The sequence below is a fragment of the Alosa pseudoharengus genome, unplaced genomic scaffold, assembly GCF_046254945.1.
Source record: "Alosa pseudoharengus isolate Yale_2024_CS ecotype anadromous, Long Island Sound unplaced genomic scaffold, YU_APseudo_1.1 YU_APseudo_1.1_scf_24, whole genome shotgun sequence".
Lineage (NCBI taxonomy): Eukaryota > Metazoa > Chordata > Actinopteri > Clupeiformes > Clupeidae > Alosa > Alosa pseudoharengus.
In genome coordinates this window covers 5,110,450-5,132,705 of record NW_027468689.1, presented here as the reverse complement: position 1 = coordinate 5,132,705, position 22,256 = coordinate 5,110,450, and the positions used below count along the sequence as shown (strand labels likewise).

At 40.1% G+C, this 22,256-nt stretch overlaps 3 protein-coding genes across 6 annotated transcripts in view; 2 read left to right on the top strand and 1 right to left on the bottom strand.

Moving 5' to 3' along the window:
• The window catches only part of abcc4 (ATP binding cassette subfamily C member 4 (PEL blood group)), a 76,930-nt gene extending 68,646 nt beyond the window's left edge, over positions 1-8,284 (top strand). Inside the window, exons 24-30 of the mRNA XM_076302920.1 lie at positions 754-854; positions 1,176-1,367; positions 2,824-3,069; positions 4,509-4,681; positions 5,045-5,150; positions 5,366-5,500; positions 6,308-8,284. Coding sequence (XP_076159035.1) covers positions 754-854; positions 1,176-1,367; positions 2,824-3,069; positions 4,509-4,681; positions 5,045-5,150; positions 5,366-5,500; positions 6,308-6,391 — 1,037 coding nt within the window. The 3' untranslated portion in view covers positions 6,392-8,284. The remainder of the gene's footprint in view (positions 1-753; positions 855-1,175; positions 1,368-2,823; positions 3,070-4,508; positions 4,682-5,044; positions 5,151-5,365; positions 5,501-6,307) is intronic.
• An 85-nt stretch (positions 8,285-8,369) lies between these two features.
• gpr180 (G protein-coupled receptor 180) lies at positions 8,370-13,300 on the bottom strand. The gene is made up of 9 exons (XM_076302921.1): positions 13,097-13,300; positions 12,720-12,860; positions 12,173-12,373; positions 10,522-10,702; positions 10,362-10,411; positions 9,924-10,081; positions 9,384-9,575; positions 9,180-9,257; positions 8,370-9,087 (listed from the first exon to the last, which is right to left on the bottom strand). Exons 1-9 carry the CDS (start codon positions 13,236-13,238, stop codon positions 8,935-8,937), a joined length of 1,296 nt encoding a protein of 431 aa, XP_076159036.1. The 5' UTR covers positions 13,239-13,300; the 3' UTR covers positions 8,370-8,934.
• Positions 13,301-13,483: 183 nt separating this feature from the next.
• tgds (TDP-glucose 4,6-dehydratase) lies at positions 13,484-20,717 on the top strand. 4 transcript variants are annotated; one of them, XM_076302917.1, is made up of 12 exons: positions 13,484-14,071; positions 14,156-14,222; positions 14,340-14,402; positions 15,175-15,265; positions 15,501-15,643; positions 16,129-16,227; positions 16,379-16,438; positions 16,748-16,791; positions 17,771-17,927; positions 18,586-18,641; positions 18,986-19,083; positions 20,334-20,717. In XM_076302917.1, exons 1-12 carry the CDS (start codon positions 14,028-14,030, stop codon positions 20,438-20,440), a joined length of 1,029 nt encoding a protein of 342 aa, XP_076159032.1. In that variant the 5' UTR covers positions 13,484-14,027; the 3' UTR covers positions 20,441-20,717. The 4 variants fall into 4 exon arrangements, with proteins under 4 accessions (XP_076159032.1, XP_076159030.1, XP_076159033.1 ...); XM_076302915.1 differs by having other exon boundaries at positions 17,771-17,936; XM_076302918.1 differs by lacking the exons at positions 13,484-14,071; positions 14,156-14,222; positions 15,175-15,265 and adding an exon at positions 15,324-15,413 and having other exon boundaries at positions 14,353-14,402; positions 17,771-17,936.
• Positions 20,718-22,256: the final 1,539 nt, after the last annotated feature.

Genomic DNA, 22,256 nt, shown 5'->3' with positions numbered 1-22,256 from the left:
GACAAAAAACCTTGAGTCTTTACCAGTAATGTTCACAATGATGGATGTTGAAAAGGGGGTTAATGAAGGAAATCAGATCCTGAGATCAGTATAAAAGGATATATTAATAGCATAGAGGGCTACAGTACATCATCACCCATATAAGGTAAGAGAACAATTGCTGTGCTATCTCAGCAAAACGTCAAAATATGGCCCAACATCTTGCTTTATTTTGGCAATTCATTGCCGATGGATGTCTGTGTCTCTTGTGAAGTAACGAAAAGAGAGTTCTTGGTTTCGCCGTTGGAAAGAACAGAACAAAGTACAAAGCAGTACAAAGCAGTGAAAAGCAGTAAGCTATTACTCCCTTCACTCACAGCAACTTTCTTCTCCCACCACAGCCTCGCTACCACACAGAAAATATTGAAAAACTGTGACCATGTGACATAATTGTATTGCTTATGATTTGTGATACTGAAGATGTAGTAGATGAGCATCTTTTGCTTTCGAATGTCTGACAGAGGTCCTTCTATATGTCTGACAGAGGTCATTCTATATGGAGGTATGAGCAAATTTCAACATGACACTCCTGGTCTCTTAATAGTACTTTAACTGGTTCTAGAGTTAATTTGTTGTCCACCATTCTACAGAAGTATCTCCTTACTGGACCCTATTCTTGGCCCCTCCTTTAACTTAAGAGTTAATTTGTCCACCATAACACAATAGCCCTCCTTTAACTGGTTCTAGGGTTAATTTGGGCCCTATTCTTGACAGGTTTGGATGCGGGATCAGTAGGCTTGGCTCTCTCCTATGCAGTGACTCTAATGGGAATGTTCCAGTGGGGGGTCCGGCAGAGTGCAGAAGTGGAGAATATGGTAAGAGAACCTAGAACTTGAGAACCTAATTTCAAGTGCTTTGTATTTTGTTCAAGTGATTTGTGGAACTATGTCATCGCAGGACGATACAAGAATAGAATATCTTGATATGTAGCTATTAGTATGGCTCTTGATATGTAGCTATTAGTATATCTCTCTCTCTCTCTCTCTCTCTCTCTCTCTCTCTCTCTCTCTCTCTCTCTCTCTCTCCCTCTCCCTCTCCCTCTCCCTCTCCCTCTCTCTCTCTCTCTCTCTCTCACTCTCTCTCTCCCTCTCTCTCTGCACGTCTGCATGTGTTCATATTGACTTTTTTGCGATCAGATGACATCCGTGGAGAGGGTTATGGAGTATACTGAACTAGAGACTGAAGCACCATGGGAAACACAAAAGCGTCCGCCCCCTTCGTGGCCAAGCAAAGGGCTAATCACATTCGACCAGGTCAACTTCTCATATTACCCGGATGGACCTATTGTTCTGAAAAACATGACCGCTACCTTCAAGCCCAAAGAAAAGGTAATGAACTTATGTGGGTTGGTAGTAGTGGTTAGTGATTTTGAGGATGTGTTCTCCTGTTTTTGCCCACAAATGTTGCATTTTTGGTGATTTTTGTGTTTGATGCAAAATAGATATTCTGATTCTCTGATATTCTGATTCAGAAATAGGTTTGGTTGTTGATTGGCCGCTGTGTATAATCCCCTACCTATAGCACAAGGAATTTAACACCTCTCATGTATTTCAGGGTTTCCGTTGTCCGGTAATTACCGTACATTGGCCGGGAAAAAAAATTAAATCTCTCCGGTCAAATTGTCCAATTGAAATTGGCTAATAATCCCATCCCCCTAACGCAATCTGAATTTGAGAATAAGCCTTAAAATGTAAGCCTATATTAAAGCAATACTTCCTCTGGCTATGTTTTTAAATGTACAGGCTCTACCGTTTGAAAGCTATTAAACAACACGCATAGCCTATGCTGCATTTCAAATAGGAAACATTTCAAATAGGAAGCTCACGCTTAAAACGTCCATGTTAAACAACAAACAAATGAGTGAGGCGGTTCAAACATGGCCAGGCCCAGGCAGACTAGTTTTTTCAGAGGCCAGACGCGATGGATGATAAATTGGTAACGTCTGAAGCCTCAGATATCTGGTCAACTCCACCACCACCAGATAAAAAGCAGAAGTGTCGGGCGTATCTGTCGGAATCATGACGTTGGAAGTGGAGTTGCACTGGACATGCAACTGTGTTCTGTACCCAAAGCATACAGTAGGCCTATGCTTTCTCTGTCTATGATCTGCAGGGTTAGGGCCTCCTCGACGAGGAGATTGCTGGTCTGCGGATCATTTCCGGCACAATTAAACAGTATCATTGAACCGCGGACCGAAAGAAAAATAAACTGAACATTTCCCAGAATAGGAAACATTTCTTCATTTATTGTTATCAAATAAAGAGGCATAGCCTTAGGGGGTAGAGGTGTGAGCGCTCATTCTTGTGTGTGCGCATCTGTGCAAGTTAAACAGTGGAACCACTGGAGATAACGTGGGTAGCAACAAACAACGTAGCCTTTTTAAAACAATGAACGAAGCGGACTCTTGCTGTCCATGAAAACATAGATACTGGCTAGATCTTGTTAGGCATGTTTACGTAAGTTAGGCTAATGAACATGTTGCATTCGATTCAGCCTGATTATGTCATTCTTTAAGCTACATAGCCTGTCTCCAGTTTTCCTCAACTTGACTAATTAAGAAGCGATAATAGGATATTTGACCGGCATATCATCAAAATGTCCAGAAAACGAAATCTCTCGGCACCATTTTTTTCTAGCGGAAACTCTGATGTATATATCCTAAATTAAAATGTAACTTCTCACCTCTCCTCTGTATATCCTAAATTAAAATGTAACTTCTCACCTCTCCTCTGTATATCCTAAAATAAAATGTAACTTTACTGTTTTTATGTTGCTTTTTTACAGGTGGGCATCGTTGGTAGGACGGGTGCAGGGAAGAGCTCTTTAGTTTCCGCGCTCTTCCGGCTTGCAGAACCGGAGGGGCAGATCAAGGTGGACGGCCTCCGGATCTCTGAGCTGGGACTGCACGATCTGAGGCAGAAGATGTCCATCATTCCCCAGGACCCCGTGCTCTTCACCGGAACCATGAGGAAGAACCTGGACCCTTTTAGCCAGCATTCTGACGAGGAGCTCTGGAAAGCTTTGGAGGAGGTACACACACACACACACACACACAGAGAACACACACGCACGCACGCGCACACACACACACATAGAGAACACACGCACGCACACATATACGCACGCACGCACGCACGCACGCACGCACGCACACACGCACACACACACACACACATACATACATACACACACAGAGAACACACGCACACACACACACACAGAAACTCATTTAGATGGGATATGGCAAGATGTGTAGGCATGAAAAAAATATGATTTGTGTTTGTTAAACTAATGATTCTGACCCCGCTAGATATGGAGAAGTTTCAGTCAAAGTAATATTACTATCCATAGTAGGCCGATGTAGGCCTACCCACAATGCTGTTACAAGAATGCCTTCTAGCTATTTAATTAGACGCATCTTCCCCAAGAATAGTGTGCGAGACCCTCCTCGGCCGATTAATTCGGGAGGCACCTTTACTTGAGTAATGATCCTAGTGTGAAAGTCGGTCAGAGGCTATAGTGCTGGCCTGGACCACTATGCTCATCTGGACAGAACATCTTACCAAAGCTACAGAGGGTTCAGGGTGTGCTAAGGTTAGCTGTCTAATCCCAGACTACTAATAAAATCAGTGACCCACCACAGTACAATACGATGGCCAGTTCTCCTGGTAGCATGCCTACACTTTCACTGATTTAGCCCCACGGCCCTAGGGGCTAATCCTAGCCGTTCCCCCTGGCACATCTTAAACGTTGAGGGATATCTAAAGAAATGCTAGAAAACTATGCGGGTCAAAGCATAACAATTTATTTGTCAGATACAAGCTATTCATCCAATACATTATAGAAGGTACCTCTAAATGAATAATGTGAAAGTTATGAAAACAGGTTAAAGGAACATTTATCATCATCCTGGTAATTAGGATCCTTACAGAGGCATGACGACAAAAAATATGATTTCTGTTTGTTACGCATTTTGATCTTTGACCCTCAAATGCAATAATCTCTAATGATCCACACAGGTCCAGCTGACCCTCAAATGCAATAATCTCTAATAATCCACACAGGTCCAGCTGACCCTCAAATGCAATAATCTCTAATGATCCACACAGGTCCAGCTGACCCTCAAATGCAATAATCTCTAATAATCCACACAGGTCCAGCTGACCCTCAAATGCAATAATCTCTAATGATCCACACAGGTCCAGCTGACCCTCAAATGCAATAATCTCTAATAATCCACACAGGTCCAGCTGACCCTCAAATGCAATAATCTCTAATGATCCACACAGGTCCAGCTGACCCTCAAATGCAATAATATCTAATAATCCACACAGGTCCAGCTGACCCTCAAATGCAATAATCTCTAATAATCCACACAGGTCCAGCTGACCCTCAAATGCAATAATCTCTAATGATCCACACAGGTCCAGCTGACCCTCAAATGCAATAATCTCTAATAATCCACACAGGTCCAGCTGAAATCGGTGGTGGATGAGTTACCGGCGCGCCTGGAGACGGTGCTCTCCGAGTCGGGCTCCAACTTCAGCATTGGCCAGAGACAGCTGGTGTGTTTGGCACGTGCCATCCTCCGCAGGAACAACATCCTCATCATCGACGAGGCCACGGCAAACGTCGACCCCAGGTGAGGCTGGACACCGGCGGGTCACTCGCCACTTCGCCACTAATGGTGGTGAAACAGTGGAGAATACAGTGTGGCTTATTGCTCTTAGGAGTTTTTTTTTTATAAACGGGTGCTAAAAGGAAAATAAAGCAGCCAGGCAGTTACACTGCTTCACTCTTGGGGCAGTTACAGTGCTTCACTCTTGGGGCAGTTACAGTGCTTCACTCTTGGGGCATCTTTAATATCAGCTGCTTGGCCTCTACAGCTGTTGGCTGCAGCAACTCGAGCTAGGTAGCACCGATTTTTATTTTTATAACAAACGGAGGGATCTATGTGAAAAATCGCCAGAGTTTTCCTTTAATGTGGTTTGATTTTGGCCTGCAGGACAGATGAACTGATCCAGAAGACCATCCGAGAGAAATTCCGAGAGTGCACAGTGCTCACTATTGCTCACAGGCTCAACACGATCATCGACAGCGACCGCATCCTGGTGAGGCAGCTTTCTATGGCATCCTGGTTTCTCTCATTGATATTGTTTTTTTCCTTGGCTTCAGAATCACAGGAAAACTCATGGTGGAAATACTAAGACTCCCATAAACTCTTCTGGGTACTCAAACGTAATAGGTTTCCATTAGTCCATTAGACAAAGGAAAGCTGTTTACAGCTGGACTTGTTTAATTTTCTGTTCGTTGTACGTGTTGGCAGGTTTTGGATGCAGGTCACATCCATGAATATGATGAGCCCTACACTCTCCTGCAGAACCCAGAGAGCCTTTTCCTGAAGATGGTCCAGCAGACGGGCAAAGCAGAGGCCTCACATCTGATGCAAATGGCCAAACAGGTTTGTCTGTCAGACAACACACACATCAATGTATTGACATCCATTGATCTGTCCCTAGATTTTGCAGAAAATTCACAACTCTAAACACACTGCACAGCTACAACGTATGCGTTAAGATTTAATAGTTTTTTTTTTTGAACAGTTATACCCTTTTGAGCCATCAATTAGGCAAAGCTTGTTCTAATCAATTGAAAACACACTTTAATTGATTAAAAACAAGGTCAAAATGAAGATCTTGTCTTGGTGTTAAACACGTTGCAAAAATACAAAAGAATTTTATTTAACTATAAATACAGCGATGAATCTGGTAAAATACTAAAGACTGAAGACTGTAACTGTCCACTGCAGTGGATGTCATCTTGTATCAATGACAGGAGACCAGAATCACTGCATAAATTTAGCACATTAGCACAAAGACTTTCAGTGGGAAGTTGAAAGGAGTGATGTAGGATATGAGCAGCCAAAGTTAAACCATTTTTTTTTCCACCACTGACTGACGAGGCTCATTGTGTCCGTAACCACGGCAACGGAGTGTATGGTGGCTGCGAGGCTCTCCTAAACATGTCCCAGCCTGCTTTTCTGTTTTACACTAACTGCTCAGTACAGAGTGGGGTTTATATTCACACAGCTGCTCCAGGGTCTGCTAAAAACGTACGCAGTGTTTTTTTAGCGAATAGCCCAAGCTTCGCCTGAATACTTTAAATTATAAACTTTGAAACTGTTTTGGCAGTAGTCCACTTGCATATCAATGTGCCATGTTACTTACTTACTTAGGATGACGCACTTTCTTCTGTCCCTTCTATACAGGCATATAACAAGAATCAAACCAGCCTGACCTCTAAAGGACCTAGTGGAGATGGAAGTCTGATCATCTTTGAAACAGCACTGTAACTGTGGACTGAGCGCATGGGTCAGCAGGAACCCAGGAAGAGGACCAGTGAGAGGCCTAGCACACCCCATCCCAACGGCCATTTGGATGGCTACAGGATCTAACGCATAATAGTGTAGAGGAAGTAAGAGATGATTTGCACAACAGGGAGCTCCCATTTAAAGTTTTTTTTTTTATTTGCAGGGACGTTTCGAGCCCCACAGCTCTTCCTCAGACTAGAAGCCCAGCTCATAAAATCACTCGTGACCCATAATGCATCACGTGTCCACTCCGCAACACAGCATGGCCTGTTTGGACCAAGGACGCACTCGAGACGCTTACATGATAATGGTGCTCTCTTGTTCTCATTTGCCCCCAGGATGCTGCCAGTTCAAGAAAGTGCTTAAAGATAGTCATGCTGTGAGGTGATGAAAGGCTATTGTAAGAGGGTAGAAACAAGCTGCTGTGCTCAAAATCTATGCACTTGCTCAACATATGTGCCTGACCAACTATATAATATGTGTGTAACAACAGAGGAACTGTTGCACAGAAACAAGTTTTAAAAAGTCTATTTTGACTGGAGTGACCCTTTTTCAATATGTTGTGCAGGTATACACTAAAGCTGACTTTATCCTATCAAGCTTGAGTGCACTCTGAGCTAGCTATTGATCCATGTCAAGGATAGATAATTTAAAGCTTCTGAGAGACTTGTTAGTTGGACAGGTGGTTTATAAGGTAAAGAGGCATGTTAGGCTGACCAAGAGGCTTGTGAAATATGCCTCCTGGACTCAGTTTGATGTCCAGGGCAACTAAAATAAAATGTTTGCCTATATTCTTCATGTCTGTATTTGAATGTTTATGTTTTGTATTATGTATGACTGTTTTGTAGTAATATCATTTTTATATATCATGTAAATGATAGTTCTTTAATGAAGACCAAGCATCACCACAGTGTTGTGATGGCTGATGCTGATGTGGCATTTGTAATTGTTGCCTTCACTGTTCTAGTATTTCACTCCAGCTCGTACTTATAGCACTAAGGTTTGACAAGCCCTTGAGTCCGCAGAGGAATCACCTCAGTAGAAATAGCTGGAATCATTTTCTATTTAAGATGTCATTCATCATATATATATTTTCACTATATTATGGAGTATAACTGATGAAAATGGATAAGTCCATGACTTCAGATTATTATTTTTATTTAATTGTTATTCTATTTTATTGCAAAGCCAAGTGCCTGTTCTTTTACATTGCTTCATGTGGAACAACAGCAATTGATCACTATGGTAGGTGGTCAGATTGAAGCCCTTTGAAACCACCAAGTTTTTGTTCGGAGTATATTTCAGGCCAGTTTGTTAGTCTGTTGTGTATAATGTCTAGAATATGTTGAGTTTACTGCGGAATGTTTAGATGCTGATTGAAAAGGATGCAAGGAAGGGACAGATACCAAAGTGCCTACATTTCAACTTCAAGCATAGATCAGACTGAATGTGTGCATGTGTCTAAACCACTGTAGTGCCTTACTTGAATATTACTGAATTTTATTCCGAGAGAAATCAAAATGGTGATTTCTGTGGAAAATGGAAAATCTCTACAAGGCTATGAAGGGCCCCATGGGTTTGCTCTCTATTTAATTTGTTATTATATAATTACCTATATCTTATAATTATTTTCTTTCCAAGTAACACGAAGACCACTTCAGTTGTTACCAAAAATAGAAATCATTGTTTTCCAACTTCACTGAAACATATTTCATGGTCTTAGATTAAGTCCTGATTTGGGTATTTATTGGGCAATTTTAAACTCCACTATTGTCCATTTTATTTTGAGAGTTGTTTTGGCAATCAGTTACATCATGATGTATAAATGTTTGTGTGGCTACTGTAAGTTCACCATTAAAATAGCTATCTGATAAATATGTTTACCCACTCTGTTTCAGTCATTGAAATCATACATCGCAATAAAAAAGAAATTCTAAATTGCACCTTTATTAAAAATTATTATTACCGTACATCATCTTCAGTGCATAGACTTATTTATAGATAGATTTTGAACTTCACCACAGCATAGTAACAACTGCCTGTGTGCTATGTTTCACCCATGAGATCATGTTTTTTAAAAGAAAAAGCTATGTGGATGAGTTTTGCCCTTTGTCAAGTTGTTGAGAGGGGAGACTGACATGCATGTCAATCATACCATATACAAATTCAGATAAATATGGCAAAAGAGACAACAAAACAGTAATCATACGCTTACTTTGTACATACATTTATAACTTGTTTAAGTTCAGGAAATCGCCCATCAGTGTATGTGCAGTTTGAGGCTGTAGAATCCTTAGTCTCTATGGGCACAAATAGTCCTGTATTCCAGCATTCACCAACATCCATGTCCTGCGTTTTCGCCAGCTTCAGTCTCCAGTTGCTTGTCCTTTTTGTCTGCGGCTCTGCACAACCGCTTGACCGTTACTGTCTGCTTTCAAAACAGACTTTCTCTCCTCTGTGACTGTTGAGCAGTCTGACTACAGTTCCATGTATCCATGGTAACATGCCGAAGCCACATCAGGGAATTAGAAGCGATCCCGAGGCCCTCTGGACATGCTCAGAGGCAAAGTAACAGAGGATAGAGAGGACACCTCCCAATAAAGACTCCTCGACAGGAAGAGTTGGTAGAGTATGATGACCGATATGGACTGGCACAGAATCACTCCAATAGCAATGACCTAGGCACAAAAGATAAGCAACAGTGACTGATTAGTGTGTTTTGTGTTTGAGTATTTTGTTCTATGCTCTAAACTATCTTGTCTCATCTCACCTTCTCTTGCTGGTGTTCATTAAAAATCCCTGAGAGTAGAACAAGCACAGGATGGCACAGAAACCACAAAAAGCACCCCTTCAAATTTATAAAAATAAAGAAGTTGATTAGTAAACATATATTTCAGAATTGCAGACAAATCCAAAAGCTGAACTGAAAACGGGTGTGTTATTTCTGATTGCGGGTCTATTACGGTTGTGCCACCTTTGCAAAGCGAAGGTAGAAGTCCCTCTTGAGAGCACTCCTCTCCGAGGAGGTGATCTGGTAGAGCACCGAGGCCAGTAGAAGCGCTAGCACCACACGGAGCAGCAGGAGCAAGACACCTGGCACACTGCGCTGTGCATGGAAACTGTGGTGCTCGGTGTCCTCAAACTGCTCCCAGACGAGTAAGATCCCCTGGAAACGAGAACAGCATCAGCACCAAATGGACTTTTAAAAAGGTATTATATTCAGCATGGAGGTGTACTTTTAAAAGGTATTATATTCAGCATGGAGGTGTACTTTTAAAAGGTATTATATTCAGCATTGAGGTATCATTGTAAAAGGTATTCAGCATGGAGGTATAATTTTAAAACGTATCATATTCAGTATGGAGGTGTACTTTTTTCAAATAAAAACTGTTAGGACAGGAGGACTGGAGAGCAACATATGTTGGAATAGAGGTGCAGGACAGGTTGTAATTGTGTTATCAGAAATAAAATAGAATAGAAATATTATATACAAACAAAAATATTCCATCTGAACCTGTGTGAACACAGCCCCTGCAGCAAGGGAGGTGGAGGTTGGAGAGGAGTCCCACTGGAGAGGTTTGCTCTGGGACTTTCTGCTGCGACTCAGAGTCCAACCCATACAAAGACTCAGCAGCATATACAGCATCTGCACCTGTGCCACCATGTCACAGACTACACACACACACACACACACACACACACATACACACACAAGCAGGGATTATAAAGATCTTATCAATTAAACCATTAATCCTTATACTGCACTGATACTTTCAATGATTGTTAATTTATTCTTTCACAATAATTTAAGTTTTTGAAAAATTACACACATTTGTTAAGAAATGGCATGTAATAGGCGGGAACCAAGGGACTCATTGGCTGTAAGCGATTGGAACCTTCTGGTATAGGGCATTCAATATTATGTTGAATAATGTATATAAATATGACTCACACTCAGCTAGACTACCCATCAAAGGGGTCCCCACGCCATCTCTGGCATACCTAGGTCAAAAAGAAGGAACAAGTTGAAAAATATATAAAACATTTAATGGATGTATAATGAAGTGATTAATTGTTGATGGATTATACATGCGAAACATTGTTGCCACCACCTGGCCATGTGGATGTAGTTAAAGAGCACCGACATCCCCTGCAGCAAGAGGGCGATAGAGAGCACTTTGAGCACTGTGTGCATAGGGCCTCCCTTTTGTAGAGCCTGCCACAGTGGTTGCATGTAGATGCAGGATGCAATAAAGTAGGCCAGAATCAGCAGGAAATAGAAGCTGTGGAGACCTGACGGGATAAGATCCATGTCAACCATATTACCATAACAATACCATCTTTCAATATATTATAGTTTGGGGTATGATCATGTAGGACTAAAAGATCATGGTGCCAAGTGCAGCTTCATTAGTATTTTGTGCATCATGACGTCATCTTCTATTCTATTTCAAGATGCTTATTTGAAAAAAAATGTAACTTTAGAAAACTTTTGCAATCCAGTAGGGGTGTAAAGATTAACCGATACGTATCGGTATCCGTTTTTAACGTGTAAGATATGGTTACATCGATACGTGAAGCCCCGTATCGGAAAAAAACTGAAATGAACCGGTCGTTATATCGATTTACTTGTTATGAATCGGCGCACAACCTTTACTGCTCGCTCAGACTCTCATTTACGTTCCAAGCACCGCATTCACCCCACTTCCGGTTTTGAAACTATACGTGGCACGGAATTGTGAGTAATGCAGTTTGTTTTTGGTTACATTCATTGCCCAAAGTTGTCAAATGACCTCATTACCCATACATCTATTGCAACTTAAGCATGTGACAACTTGCACTCGATCGGCTTTTGTTTTTCGAAATCCAGCACGAAATTAAGCACTTATAGCATTCCTAAACAGCAACGATAGTCTGTAGAGTAGCCTTACCTTTGATGAAGGGATTTCCTTAATGTTAAATAATAATTTGGCCCTTGCTGCTAAAACGATGCATAAATTATTAGCCAATGATTTTGTTCATATTCACTCAGACTTGTGGCATTTTAGGTTTCTGCATTAGGTCTACTGTTGGAACAAAATAAGCCCTGGGAGTTAATTGATTTGTAGGCCTATTTTATTCTTGTAGGGTAGGCTAGGCCTATATGAGAAAAGGCCAAGAGTGTCTTAAGCACTGTTTTATTTTATTTCGGTATTGTCTTACCTCAACAAGGCTACAGCTCCATGAAAACAATCAGATATAACTCTATAAAATCTGTAAAGTCTATAAAAATGTATTTTTATGTTGTATTTGGCTGCTGTGTTAGAAATGTAGACTATTCTTTTTTCATTTCAATACAGTATATGAAACAAACCTCAGTTCAGATAATCATATTCACACATTTTGTTGCCTAGTTGACAACCATGACCATGATAATTGATAATAAATGAATGTGCACCTTGAGCAAATTATAAAAAATCTTTCAGAATGCTTTCCATTCTTGAACTGCATCGAATTGCATCGAAACGCATCGAATCGTACTGAATCGTTTTTTATAAACATGTATCTTTTCTTGTATCGAATCGTGCCCATGTATCTAGATGCAAATCGTATCGTCTTTTACATGAGAGATTCACACCCCTACAATCCAGGGTCTTTGATAGTGTTAAACCTCTTAGGATTTATAGAGTGGGAACCAATCTCGTAAATTATGATAAAAACATCCAGTGTTGCAGGTCCACTTTAAGGTTATGGGTAGATCGGGAGCATGTGCCCTCCACTTACCCCCCTCCTCGGCACTGAAGTGGTCCATCGGGTTTCCTGCAACATCCGGATTCAGCAGAATGATCTGAAACTTGACATCCTCCAGAGGACTCGAAATGTCCTGCTCTGCACAAGTGTAGCGGTCCACATACAAGATGTGCCAGGCCTGGGGGTACAGTTGTTGAGGAATAGTCTGATTGTGCTCCTCTGTACTCAGTGATACTGGGGGGGGAAAAGAGACACATCACTTCCTGTGATTTAACGCCAGAGGATGAGGCAATCAGAGAGGTACTGTAGAAGAGTTTAGGACTCATGCATGAGACTTATCAACTGAAAGCACTGCAAGATCAGAGACAAAGAATAGCAGCATGCCAAGCACTCAGGATTTTGCATTAAACCAGTTATCCTAAAATGGAAAGAACCATACACCTTAGAACAAATAAAAATGATATGCATTCAGGTGCTTCTGTATTTGTTATAAGCCTAATAGGCCACTCAATCAATCTGACGAAATGTAATCACAGCCTGGCAATTACCATTGCCAATATGATGTAATGGTGTCACTCACTAGACATCTGGGCTCGGGAGACCCGGTCCAAGCAGCTCAGGTTGTCAAAGCCTTGCGTATTGTGGAACATCAGCAGCTTTGCCTCCTTCTGCACAGCCAGAGGCACATTCTCCAGCCTATATACCATCAGCCCATTTCCAACTACATAACACACAAAGGATTTTAAACACTCACTCATTTGATCTTTACATCATGCGTTTTAAACCAATCATACTGGTAGTAAGAAAACTCTTTCTGTTCACTACATTTTGAATGCTGTGTTCATCAATCATAACACAGGATTATGCAGTCACAGACTGCATAACAGAAAAAACACATTGGCTAATGGCGTAGTTTGCCATGCAAAATGTAATTTTGAAAATCAGTATAGCACCTACCCTGATAGAAAAAATTGGTGATGTATTGACCTTTCTGCTCCCTCGCCAAGTCGCTTCTGAAAATCCCAAATATAGTTTTTCCGCTTACAGAGAAAACACATTGTAGCAAGAATGTAACTGTTGTTATAGCGAACTGATACATTGTTGCACAGCAAGCTGAGTGTTAAATGTTTTCAACCTCTTATTACGACAATGAATGGAATACACTTCAGGCAGCACTCCTTTAGCTGAAAATTTGATGGATCGATCCACGTTCTAGCCAATCATTAACGAAGAGGTCATGACTTGTACGGCGGTGCAACCAATAAAAACTAAAAAGAGGCGGGGACACAAAATCAAGCAACGCTGGCATCTGACATGAAACGTGTCAACGTTGCCGTAAAGCGGTTAAACTGTCGTGGATGTGAACTGAAACTGCCATTTAGTTGTGTTGGACTGGGTTACTGTCTATGGGTTGGATTGGGTTCTTTCTTATCGATTGTGGAATCTTGATCTTGATTGTGGAATAACTTGAATGAGTTTGAATTATTTTCATCAACCTGTCATTGGATAAAGGTTTCGCCATATTGTCGGAAACGTGTGCAGTAAGGGCAAGTAGCCATAGCCATCTTGATCTAACCTGCAGTTTGTTGCTCGCAGTAGCCTACTTTAGTAGCCTCCTGTAACGTCTACTGGGAGATGCAATGAGCTTACTTAACAACAGGAAACAACAACCTCTAACCTACTGCTTACTTTCATGAGAAGGGTTAAATAAAAGCAGGCCATGCTGACTTAAACGGTCAATGATGTTACTGATGCACGGCTGGCCTACACAATTTCTTCTTGAATAGGCCTAAGAAGCTTTTCACCCATCCTACAACAAGTGGCGAAATGGCTCAAGACATAGTTAGATAGCAGGCTATAGGCTGTCTGTCCTCTGATAAAGAGGAAAATGGAATCTAAGACTGTTTTGGTCACCGGAGGTGCTGGCTTTATGTAAGTAACCCTAGTTACTGTTGGAGTATTATCCTTTTTCGTGTCATCATGACAGACTTTAATATTCCAATTCTTTCCACTCAGCGGGTCTCATCTAATTATCTCCCTAAAAGTGCAGTACCCAGAATGGAAGATCATCAACCTGGACAAGGTAAGACTTTTTTGGTGAAATGTCAGTTTGACATTTCATGATGGCACACTTTTTAGCTGTTTCTCCTCTGATGTGTTGATTCCTTTGTTTTATTGTTTTGCCTTTTGATCGTCATAGTTGGAGTACTGCTCGAGTTTACAGAATCTTGTGATGACTGATGACAACTACAGATTTATTGAGGTAGGCTCTTTATATAGCCTACTTTTGCCTTTTATAGCACGTCCGAAGCAAAAGTATAACTCCTGATGTTATACGATTATGTACTACTCAACCTTTTACTTATTGTTCAAAATGCAATGACTCTTGTTCAGTAGTAGGGTAAATCTGTGTCAAATCATTACACTTTTGGACTGCATCGTCACAGATTTCAATGAAACTTTTGTTTACGAGAAACCAATGGAACTGAAATTGTGTCTGGGATCAATAAAGAAGATCTGGGCTAATGCAATTTAAACATAAGGGAGGAGACTGTCACGTCTGCTATATTTTCCACAATACAGGTTATAGATCAATGGTTCTATTGTTTTTGTTTATGAGTTGTTAGAGGTTTTAGAGGTCTTGTACACAACTCTGGATGAACACACAATGTTGGTGGTGACAGTGGACTGTGGATGATGAAATCTTACATTACTTGCATTACATGCAGACTGTATTTACACAAGTATAGTTTGTTGTTAAGTGTGAGTTTGAGCAAGAATTAAGTGAACAATGATTTGCGGATGTGGTGGGTGGCTGCACTGAGGCCGCAGACGTAATAAAGCAAATGGGAATGGAAACTTCTCTCAAATATATCATATTACCTGTACCACTGTGTGATAGTTATATGTAGTTGGTACATGCAATGATGTTACTTACCACAGCACACAAATCACCTTTAATCTAGCAGCCACAGCAATGGGTGAACATAATATCAGCATTACTTGACTTGAAGTTCTATTTATGTACCATGCAGGGGGATATTTGTGACCAGCACCTCATCAACCATCTGTTTGCTACTGAAAATATTGACATTGTCTTTCATTTTGCTGCTGAAACTCATGTGGGTAAGCTCACTTTAACTGCCAGCTATTAGCTTTACTAACTATTTTCCTGTTTTAATAGCGAAGACACCGAGTCACTGTACCAAGCACACTATAGCATAATAGTGCATAAGCAACAGGAGAATTGCAGTTTCATTCATTCAGATATAAGGTTACTATCAATATGTAATAGACTGTTATTCAACATATTTTATGTGTGGCATTGACATCCTTGTAAATACCATTTCCTCTCCTTCAGAGAACTCTTTCCTGTTTCCATCCAAATTTATGTCTGTGAACGCGGAGGGGACCCGTGTGTTACTGTCGGCTGCGCTGAACTCCGGCATTGAGAGATTCATTTACGTGAGCACGGACGAGGTTTATGGAGCCAGCAGGGATGAGGTGAGTAGGTGCTTTGGATAATGAGGAAATAATCTTGCACCAAAAGCTAATGTGTGTGACTTATTGGAATTCTTTAAAGATGGCTGGCTAGTAGCATCTAAAGCCCAGGCCCATGTGTAAAATGAGACATTTTCAGGTGTCTAGCATCTCTCTTCAAGGCTAAGATCCCGACGTTTCTAGATGAACCACATTAAACTTCTTCAGGATTATCAATGTGATTATGATGTAGATTGTAGATTTACAGAAACTTGCCATTAATTGTGTGTGTGTGTGTGTGTGTGTGTGTGTGTGTGCGTGTGTGTGTGTGTGTGCGCGTGTGTGTGTGTGCGCGTGTGTGTGTGTGTGCGCGTGTGTGTGCGCGTGTGTGTGTGCGTGTGTGTGTGTGTGTGTGTGTTTGTGTGTGTGTGGACTTTTATCCGCTGTGTCCCTCTGCATAGGAAAAAAATTGAATGCAAAAAATGATTATGCTGAAATTTGCTTCTCAGGCCTTTGATGAATCATGTCTTAAAAAACCAACAAATCCCTATGCTACATCCAAAGCTGCAGCAGAAAACATTGTGTTGTCGTTTTGGGAAAATTACCATGTAAGTTCCCTTTACTGTAGTGTATCATAAATTCCAGCCCTAAACCCATTTGATATGTTCTCAATGTTACTCAGGGATTCTGTTTAAAAATACAAATATATTGAGTTTTGTGCTCCATGATCAATGTTGAAATGTCATTAAATTTTTCTAGTTGCCCATCATCATAACAAGAAGCAACAATATTTATGGACCACGACAGCATTATGAAAAGGTACATTTGTCTAATCAGTAAATTTTGGCTTTTGTATTATTGTTGTTATTCGAGTGGATTATTTTAAATATTGCATAAATGTATTGGTGTTCTCAACGGTTATCTTCTGGTAACATATCAGTTGGTATCTTTATAGTGTTAGCCTAGCCTATAGTCTAGCCTTTATAGTGTTATTAAAAGTCACAACGTTAATAGTCACATTTTTGATCAGCAAAGTATTTGCAATTCTGAAAGATAAAAATAGAACTGGCTTTTAGATCAGGTTGTAAAGTCATATTTGAATAATCATGATCTATGTATGTCTATCAGGTTATCCCAAGGTTCATATCCCTCCTCTCTGAAGACAAAAAATGGTGAGTTCCTAATGTAATGGCACATTATATTTTCAACACATACATACATTACATTACATTACCTTTTGCATTACAGTCGCACATTCACTGAAAATTGTTTCACAAAGGCTAGGTGACCCTAACTGATCTTAAGTAGTGGTAGTGGTTATAGACTACTTAGCTGTCTCTAAGTCTAAAGCATATATTGCCAGCTTTTTCCCTTAGACTACCTGTAGTGACATGGAAAAAAAAGGTATGTGGTCAATGTGTGTTTCTTTAGTTTTGTCCTGCAGATCTTTTAGGATCTTGACTCTGTGCAGATTTCTTCAAGCATTGGCCTGGGCCAGCCACGCTTACATTGCTGCAGTTTAGTCTTTACATTTCATGCTGATAATGAATGTAATAGCCCCCACCATTCTCTTTATGATAATGTCATTAATCTGCTCTTCCTACATACATTTTGTAATTATTTTTTGATCGGTCAGGAAGTTGGACTGGTTTTCTATTGAACTAAGAACATATCTCCAGACACGTGTGAAAAGACAAAGTGGCCAATGGTAGTTGATGATAGTCTATAGACTATAGACTTTATGATAGTCTATTCAAATGCTTTATGGTGCAGTTTATTGTTGCACCATGATATGGAGTCTAATAAAACATAAGTAGGTGATATGGGTCAATTCCATTGTAAGTTCTGGCAGCCAGAACATACTTTAACACAGTAATCTGTTTTTCAGCACACATTAAATTGACATTAAATTGTTGAGGCATCCTCTGAAAAAGAAATTAAGGAAGTAAAGTGTTTTCATGTAATTTCTCTGATGCCACTCCATTCTTTTATACCATACTGGACATTGAGGAGTCTGAGCTAGTCAAGCATTCCCAGTCGACATTACATTACATTTTAGTTCACTATTACATTTTAGCTCACTTAAAAATAAAGCCAAAATTGTCATGTGCACAGTGGAAGATTACTGTTATGCTGTTATGTCCCATATAGCACAATTCAAGGTTCAGGCCTCCAGTCACGCCATTTTCTGTTCGTGGAGGATGTCATAGAGGCCTTCCTGACTGTGATGGAGCAAGGCATCTTGGGAGAGATTTACAACATTGGGACCAATTTTGAGATTCCTGTCATACAACTGGCCAGAGAACTTGTGAGGATGGTCTGTATTTTTATTTTAAAATATCTTCACTGGGTAGTGGCAATTAAAATAGAATGCTAATGCACATTATTTTTTTTTTAAATTTTTTTTTTTCATAGTTTATTTGACACTCAGCTACACTCAGCTGTTCTCTCAAGTTAAAAAACAAAAGCCAGAGACCATCTTGTGAGAGGGAATGTAATAGACCTCAGGAATCCTATGATTCTGTTATTAGAACCAGAATTTAAGGACAGGAGTGATCTCTGCTGTATCTGCTTTGTTAAAGCTGCAGTTGGCAAGAATTTTTTTATCATATTCACTGAAACCGACACTATGCTAGGACAGAACAACATAAATCAGCTGGTTTTAGAAAAAAACCCACACTTCTACCTCCACCTAGAGCCTGTTATTTGTTTTGCAAGAATACACAGCTCCCGGTTTTTCTGGTCCAATCAGAGCAAGGCTGTGTGAGATCTGACTGTCAATCGCAGTCTGGTGCGCACTGACGAGCACAAACTCGATGAGAGGGTGCTCGGTGGTAGTGGGGGAGGGGCATGAGAGTTGTAGACATTCAAAATCTTGGCTAAGTCCCCTCAATCTGGCAGACTTGCCAACTGCAGCTTTAAGTCATAATTTTCAGTTTAGGTAATGTTTATCTTGCCTCTGACAGATGAAACACCCTTCAGATGGTGAGCTTGATGATTGGCTGTTGTTTGTGAAGGACAGGTTAGTAGAACTCATTATTATGGGTTGACCCATAACCTGCCAGTATTACACGTCGAAATACTGGAGTTTTTTGGCAGTGTGTGACTTTTATTGTATGTGACTTGTGACTATGTTTAATGTCATGGTGGTGTGCTGTGAGATTTACCTGTTGCCATGAGATAAAACAAGTTTGGGAAACACTACCCCAGGGGATAGTCTGATTTTAGATGAGCTAATGGATCAATTGAAGTAGCATAAAGTAGTCTTGTTTTGTTTTTTGCACATGGGACAGAAACTCAACTGGTGGTAATTAACAAAAATGACATCTGCACACAGATATGTTTATCTTTCTTTTCCTTTGCTAGGCCACACAATGACTTGAGGTACCCCATCAGCTCAGAGAAGCTGCACAAGCTCGGATGGAAGCCCAAGGTGTCTTGGAGGGAAGGAATCCGCAGGACAAGTAAGTTCCTGATCTATTCTTATTTACCTTGTAACTTCTTAAAGTCTTTACTTTTACTTTACTAACTTTTTTTTAAGTATATTTTTTTTGGGCTTTTTATGCCTTTAATTCGATAGGACAGTGGAGAATGACAGGAAGCGAGTGGGAGAGAGAGTCGGGGTGGGATCCGGAAAGGATCGCCGGCGTACGGTGCAGGTGCCCCAGCCAGTTGTGCCACGGCTGGGGCCTACTAACTTTTTTTAAGTTCTTCACACAGTAAAGCATATTGAGTTGCCTTGTATGTGAAATGTGCTTTAGAAAAAAAACTGCTTTGGCTTGCATAGTATTCTGTTATAAACCCCCCTTTATTTCGGGTAGCCTGTTGAAGTTGGAAGAGTTTTCCAAGAATGAAATAGGAGGGTGGAAAAGTAGGAGGTAGATTCCTTTTTTCAGGCACGCCGGCAGTATCAGCCATTTACATCCAATGTTTTATGTTGTCACGTAATCTAATGATACCAATTTAGCAGCCAAATAAATGTCCAATTTCCTTATTGGAAGGAAAACCTGTGTGCCGAGATTTAAGTCTAAGAGATTTTTTTGCCATTGCATGTGTGGATTGCGTATGCTGGCCAATTCTTTAATTGTATTCTGACTATTGCCACTTTGCCATTATATGTTTCCACAATACATAGTAAATGGAGTGCATTTAAAAAACACTTTTGTACTCATCAGAGCACTCAAGGTGCTTTACAGGTTACAGGTTAATGCCTCACACATGTATATATGCATATACATACATTTTAGATCCATAACAAAATATAACCACACCTTGACTTGTGATCTTATGATCCCGTGAGGGAATGGGATGAGTGTATATTGAGTGCAAGCGTCTCATGCTTGATCACCCTCAAGCACACTGTGGATTTTTTAATTTAATTTATATAGTATATTTAGTATTTAGTTTTGCTATTTTTTCTTATCTTCTACTATCTCTATTGTACAGTGGAGTTTTGTTATATGTTTATACTTATATTTACCATTTCTGCTGTAAGTGCATGTTTGTGATGTCTGTATGCTACTGAGACCTTGAATTTCCCCTTGGGGATCAATAAAGTATCTATCTATCTATCTATCTATTGAATAGCAGGAGGTAGCCACATGAGCCGATGAATTTATATCATAACATCACACTAAATAAATGAATGATCATTTCCATTTCAGGAAGTAGTTGATTGTAGAAATTAGAAACTGAGATATTTGTTCTCTTTCAGTCCAGTGGTATGAAGCCAACCCCGATATGTGGCCAACATCGCAGAGTTTCCAGACCACTCTGCAGAATTCATCTCAGACCAGTGTGCTGAATTTAAAGACACTCTAGGACCATGCAAATCAAAGAAATGGGAACGAATGTAGCAAAAACAAATCTTGATATCTTGAAACATTTCTTCAGCAAATCAAGAATGAATATAACATATAGGTTATGAGGTTTTGTGCTTAGGAGACCAGATAGAACTGTGCCAAGCTGTCCAAAATGTTTTTTACTGTCCAAAACCTTTTGTACTCTTCTACTGATTTTTTTTTATTTAAAAAACTCTATTCAGTCTTGTCTTTTGCTCTTAGTGTTCTCTTAATGCAATAAAATGTAACCAAAAATAGTGCTCATCATTCATTTTCTTCACAAACCTCTAAGTTCTGTCAGCCTACTTTGATATGTGGTGATGCAGGGGATTTCTTAAAACATCTATTAAAATTTGATGAGAATTTTATCGAAGTCACTACAACCAAAGTCCTTTTAGGCAACCCCCCCCACACACACACACACACACACACACTTGGCAGCCATATTGCAATGCACTTTGGGCAGTTATCGGGTATCTATTTTCCTATTCAAGTACTGCAATATTGGCGTTACAAACTAACCCCATGCCTTTCTATGCAGGATTCTTTGAGTGGTTTTGAAAGAGACATTAGAAAGTCTCTGCTACAACTGACAGTAAATTGATTGAATATTAGTTATACAAGTGTATTGTGTCTACTGTCCACTCATTTGTTAACCAAATTATTCAGCATTACAGCATTAAAAAACTAGGAAACCTTTCCTTACAGTTACTGATGTGTACCTTTAAGTTATTTACCATTACTTTCAAAGAAACAGTCCATCTGTCCAAGTCTCCAAGTGAAATTTTTGTTTTTGAGTCCTACCAAGGGGGATAGAGAATGTCTAATCCTACCCATACATCAGAAGACTTTGACAAGATTTGGGAAAGATTCTTGAAAGATTAGAATTTTTTAACTATGCCCCCCATTTAAGCTTTACTCAAAAGACTACAATCTTTCAAGAATCTTGTCAAAGTCTTCTGGTGTAAGGATGGCTTTACATGTAGATGAGAATCGTTGAAAATAACCTAATGTTCTGGGCAGATGTTTTGTCACCTCTATAGCTAATGTATACTTTAATTTCAGTTTGAGGTCTAACATATTTGTTTGTAACATATCATGTTTTAATTCTAGGGCATTTGGTGGGCAGGGGGAGCACCTTGAACTTTCCATCATTTTCCATGACCCATTCCCAAACAATGTGAGTGTGTTGTGTGGGATAGTGGTAGTTGGCACATTGCTAATTCACACACACGTAAATGCCAACATACCAGGACTGCCCAGAATGTCACATGGGGGGTGGGGGGGATGTAGCAGGATGCAGTACTAACAGGGGGCCCCAGAGAGCATTTATTATCATCAAGTACGCTAAATAATGTAGTCAACTTTATAACTTTGTGTTGGTTTAAGTTAGAAACAAAACATTTACAAACTGATCAAATCCATGGTTCTACGTCATTGTTAGCAAAATGAACTGATAGCCTTTATATTTCAGCCCTTTCTATCATTTACTCTTGCGTAGGCCTAAACTTGCTCTTCTATAAATTAGTTTTGTTTTAGCCTACAATAGACTGTATTGCAATATGCTATAATGTATGATATTTATCTCAATTTATCAGTTGGTTTCCACAGAAGTCACCATTTAATGGGTTATTTTTCAAAATGTTCTAACGGGGAGGCATGCCCCCAGACCTCCCTAGCATGTGGGGGGCCCAAAATTATTTTCTAGCAACACCCATTCTCACAGTGCACAGTGGATTTCAGAGAACGCAGTTTGCAATTCATATGATGTCCAATAAAGTTGGTCAAAGGAGTCC

Coding starts and splice junctions, on each gene's coding strand:
- gpr180 (XM_076302921.1), bottom strand. CDS start 13,238: ATGTATCAGTTCGCTATAACAACAGTTACATTCTTGCTACAATGTGTT. Junction 9,258..9,383: donor TCTACCTTCGCTTTGCAAAG/GTGGCACAACCG, acceptor ATAAATTTGAAG/GGGTGCTTTTTGTGGTTTCT. Junction 9,088..9,179: donor ATGAACACCAGCAAGAGAAG/GTGAGATGAGAC, acceptor TTTTGTGCCTAG/GTCATTGCTATTGGAGTGAT.
- tgds (XM_076302915.1), top strand. CDS start 14,028: ATGGAATCTAAGACTGTTTTGGTCACCGGAGGTGCTGGCTTTAT. Junction 14,072..14,155: donor ACCGGAGGTGCTGGCTTTAT/GTAAGTAACCCT, acceptor CTTTCCACTCAG/CGGGTCTCATCTAATTATCT. Junction 17,937..18,585: donor CCAGAGAACTTGTGAGGATG/GTCTGTATTTTT, acceptor TGCCTCTGACAG/ATGAAACACCCTTCAGATGG.